We start from the raw sequence: 4,681 nt of genomic DNA, 5'->3' as shown, positions 1-4,681 counted from the left end.
CCCTTCTGACCCTAGAAACTATGAAAGTATGCAACTATGCTTTAAATCAATCCGTCCTTACCTCTGCTGCTCAGATTGTGCTTGGATTCTGAGATGGCTGTGACTTGGTGGAGTCATGTTGCTTACTTCTTTCTTTTCTGCATTTCTGGCAGAGATTTCTTTATATACATATATTTCTTTATAATGTGTAGAAAGAAAACATAGGTTTTCATTAGCATATCAGTCCAATTTTATGCTACTGTAACTTGGTTGATTTCAGAGGCATAATTGCACTGTAAAATTAAACAAGTGAAATGATATATCAGTTTTATAACCTTAGTGCCAATGTTTCTATCATTTTAAAACTATAAGCCCGACTTCCTGTTGAGCGCTTGTAGCTCCTAGGGATGTGAATCAAGACAGCACTTCTGAAAATCAGATGCTCAAGTATTAACTAGGTTGCAAATATATACCTCAGTGCTTTTGGCACAGGCTGATCCCTAGTGGAGACCATTAACAACTTGGCTTAGGTCAGATCTTACCTGGAAACTTCCGTTGGTATAATGCTGTTAGTTAGGGTTGTGATTTTTTTTCAAAACAAAATTACTATATCTACAGAAGCCACAGTGGAGATGCAGTTATCATCAAAGGTATTGTTTAGGGAGCTATTACAGACTATATAAGCAAAAGTTCCTTTATGTCATTATAAGATGCATCTAAAAAGTGTAGATACACAGGAAAACCCTCATAGTATAATTGTATCAGCAAACATTTTCTAATGGAGACCTGCCCTTCATTTAATGAAGTGACTCCACATATAGGTAGGAAGCAAAAATAGCCAATGAAACAGATTATAAGGTCAACGAACCATCAAGCATATTCTTCCCTTTGTAGATTTCATATAGTTTATTTTCTTGTCAAAGCCATCCAAACGGATGTGGGGTAAAGCAGATGGACCCTCGTGTATTTACCTGCATGATCCTAAAGAAGGAGCTGTGCCCTGTTACTACTGGTGCATTATCTATCTGAGAGGATGTGATTTTAACAGTAGTGACACTCTTAGAGGCAGCCAGCAGAAATACAGGGAAGTAGTTCTGGAAACAGAGAGGCAAGTAAGGAATGGGGTTATCCCGTTTGGTCACTGCAGCAGCTTTTGATCAGCAGCTTTTCTTTGGTCGCTGCTGCAGCTTTTGATCAGCAGCTTTTCTTTGGTCGCTGCTGCAGCACTTGTTGCTGTCTTGGTGACATATATGTTTTTCACTTTCCTAGTGTATTTTTTACCTCTCTTTGCCCTCCTGCTGTACTAACTGGCATGAACTCTGTGTCCTGTCTTTATGCAGCAGCAAGGGTCTTAGCTCATGAGAGGAGCTCTTAGGGGTTATTCCAATACAAATGAATATGCTGCACTTGCCACCTTCTGATGCTATCCATTTGAACCACTGGTTTTGGTCTTAATTAAATTGGAAACAAATGTATTCTGAGGAGCTCTGCAGTTTATGCTTCCTGCTGTATCCTGTCCTATTCTGTGCAGGCTTTTTCTGAATTTCATTTCCTATGCTCATGCTTTTGTGGGAGGATGTTTTACAGTTAATTGTCCTGTTAATTTTTACAGTTCTCAACTACTTTACAGTGCATGAGGGGAGAGTATTATATAGTCCTTATGTACCAGCATCAAATATTTATAACAACTTAATGGCCGCCAAAGATGCTTGCTCCCATCTACAGAACTGCACTGGAGTAGTGGTTGTGGGAAAGCACAACATTGTACAAACTGGAACAGAACTCTATAACAGCAGGAACAGAACTGTGAAAACCCTTATCAAATCGGGTATGTGGAACATGTGAGTTTTTCAAACTCATTGTCCTCAGTGAATGAAAATTTAGTGGATATGAAAATGGTGAGTTTGTATTTTCGAGTCTCACTGAATATGCAAAAGAGTAAATTGTAAAACAGCTACAAACTTTTAGGGAGAACAGCTAATTAAGAACCACATCCAACAGAGAAATTGAAGGTGAATTGAATTGAAATTGAATTGAATTTACTTCTTTTTACAGAAATAAAAGATAAAGCCAGGTTCTGCTTCTGTAGATGAATGTTATATATCACTACTGTGCAAAAGCATAAGATAAAATGAACCAGCACAAAACATGGTAGAAAGACCGTGTTCTTGTGGCAGTGCAGGGCATAAGGTTTTGAACATATCTACTGCTTTAAAAGCCAGACAGATCCAATATTGAGGAATATTTTCCTTCCTCACCTACCCTGGTGCTGAACCTGCCAACCAGTATTAGAAACACTTCTGTGAGTATTTCAGTCTTAGTTATATCTACATTTTCTAATGCTAACAATCTGAAGCCTTGTTGTTGTTTTGGAGGGAAGCCTTAAATCAAGATTTCTTTGTACACTGTGAATCCATTGCATTTAAAGGCAGGTATATTTTGAAAAGCGCCTGAAGTGCAATGTGAAGTAATATTTCATGCTAATTCATTAGAGAGGAGAACATTTTACCACTTAGCTTCCATTTTGCTCCTGCTGGTTTGCATTACAAATCGTAATCACTCGCTCAGGTCCCAGTAGGCATGCTCTTAATTTCTGTTAACATTAATGAGTGCTATGTGAATGTGCAGAGCACAGAAGCAAGAGCACTGAGCCCTGAATGCTTCACCTTTTAATTACAGTTGAGGAAAACAATACCATATGACCAGAAGTAAAGATCACTGAATGCCTGCTTTAATCCTTTCAGCTCTTCAGCTTTTCATCTCTGCTTGTATGTGGTTAGCATTTTTTTTCCCCCACAGATTGTGTCTCTGGAAGGTTTGGGCCTCTCTGTGAGCATGAGTGCCCACCCTGCCAGCAGGGAGTTTCTTGCAATCCCCACACAGGAAAGTGTGGGGATACAGTGTTTTGCACTACAGAGAGTAGCAGTATCCCCTGTGAAAAAGGTGAGCTTATTTGACATCTTTAGGGAGGGGGAGGTGGGAAATTTAGCTCTAGGCAGGACTTGCTTCTGCCCTATCTCTTTTCTTTATTCACATATTGTTGCTGTTTGTAGTGCCATTGGACACAAAGGACTTATGGAGGAGGGGGAGGAGGAATTGCCATGAAAATCATTGCAGTGACACCAATAAACTGGTATGAAAGGAAAAAAATCTATATGGCACAAATGCCTAGACTTGCCCCCATTGCAACCTAAAGTGGATTCAGTTTAGACCTGTGGAACTCTGTGGTGAAACCCAAAAAACAAATTTCAGTTCTACGCACCCTCAGTGGACTTGGAATAAAGAACTGCCACTTACTAAGGCAGCAATTAGAAACCTTTTTGTCCATACAGATATTCTAGAGAAGGAATTTGAACCAAGAGTTCTGTGTAATTGGAGTGGCTTGAAATCTAAATGCCTATCCAAATCTTGGAGGTGATCCCATTGTTATAACTACAAAACTGTGTATCTGACACTCAGTAGGTAGTGTGGGAGTATACGGCAAAATCCAAATGTAGTGGTTTGAACACAAGTCTGGGGCTAGAATTTTAAAAAAATTCTAAAAGCTTTGATTTATCTTTATTCTGAACATATTATACAAGAATGGTCTTAAATGGTTTAGCTTATAGTAATTGTTTCAGCAGTGGGGCTCAACCAGGGATGAACTGGTGAATGTATGTTCTGATTTTAGGTTCTTTGTTTGGCGGGTCATGTCCTGTTGAAGATGAATGGCAGTACTGGCAAGGAAGCTGTTACTATATCCCCAGAGCAAAGAGGCAAAGCTGGCAGCATGCAAGAGACCTATGCAGGCGTTACAGAGACACAGATCTTCTGTGGCTAGCACATCCAGAGGAGAAGGTACAGTAGGATGCACAAGGAGCATTCACTGACAGTGTGTGTTTAGTTTTGCAAATCTCAGTTCTTTATGGAACTACATTTACAGTGTGAGGAAGGAGTATGTATCCCTCCATGTGCAGATTTCAAGAAGTTCTGATTTCCTTATGCAATTCTTTGCCTAAAGGATACCCTCTGCAGGGTATTCTCTCTTGATACCCTGCAGAATCTCTGATCTCAGAAACCAGGATAATTGTATAAAATAAGTGTAATTGAAAAATCCAAGGGTAGTAGAGGTTAAATGTAATTAAATCTAGTTTTTGTATATTTGTTGTTCTCTAACCCCCATCTTATGGCATCTGAACATTTTGGCTGCTTGCAGACATCAAAAAAAAAAAGGGGGTGGGAGGGGCACTTTAAACTTGGTGTATTTCCATGCCAAACCCAGCACATGCCCAGAAGAGGTGGTATGTTAGTTGTGGACCCAGCTCACCGAACGTCTGTATAGGTAAGGCGCTTTAGTGGGGGTTTTTTGGCACTTTTATTTAATATCTGATTGATTCACCTTTAGATAAAAGTGCCAAAAAGCCCCACTGAAGCACCCAATCTAGAGACGCTGCAGAGCCGGATCAAAGTAACGTGTTGCTTCTTTTGGTAAAACACGTTTTCTTTTGCTAAAGTGCTCTGACTGTTGCTAACCTCGCAAATGTGAGTGAGATTTACTTTACACTACTCGTGCAATGAGTTTATATTTGGAGTTTCATAGATTTCATAGACATTAGGGCTGGAAGGGACCTCGGGAGATCATCGAGTCCAGCCCCACGCCCAAAGGGCAGGAAGTCAGCTGGGGTCATAGGATCCCAGCAAGATAAGCATCCAATTTACTCTT

The 4,681-nt window shown here is 40.0% G+C and overlaps 1 protein-coding gene across 1 annotated transcript in view; it reads left to right on the top strand.

Annotated features, from left to right (window-relative positions):
- Nucleotides 1–4,681, top strand: part of LOC109310035 — a 94,041-nt gene that overhangs the window by 66,836 nt on the left and 22,524 nt on the right. Inside the window, exons 30-32 of the mRNA XM_019534984.1 lie at nt 1,592–1,807; nt 2,779–2,922; nt 3,650–3,816. Coding sequence (XP_019390529.1) covers nt 1,592–1,807; nt 2,779–2,922; nt 3,650–3,816 — 527 coding nt within the window. The remainder of the gene's footprint in view (nt 1–1,591; nt 1,808–2,778; nt 2,923–3,649; nt 3,817–4,681) is intronic.

This window comes from Crocodylus porosus, unplaced genomic scaffold (genome assembly GCF_001723895.1).
Source record: "Crocodylus porosus isolate Cpor-Errol unplaced genomic scaffold, CroPor_comp1, whole genome shotgun sequence".
NCBI classification, from domain to species: domain Eukaryota; kingdom Metazoa; phylum Chordata; order Crocodylia; family Crocodylidae; genus Crocodylus; species Crocodylus porosus.
Note: the sequence above shows the minus strand (reverse complement) of the source record. Positions and strands in the feature narration are given on the sequence as shown.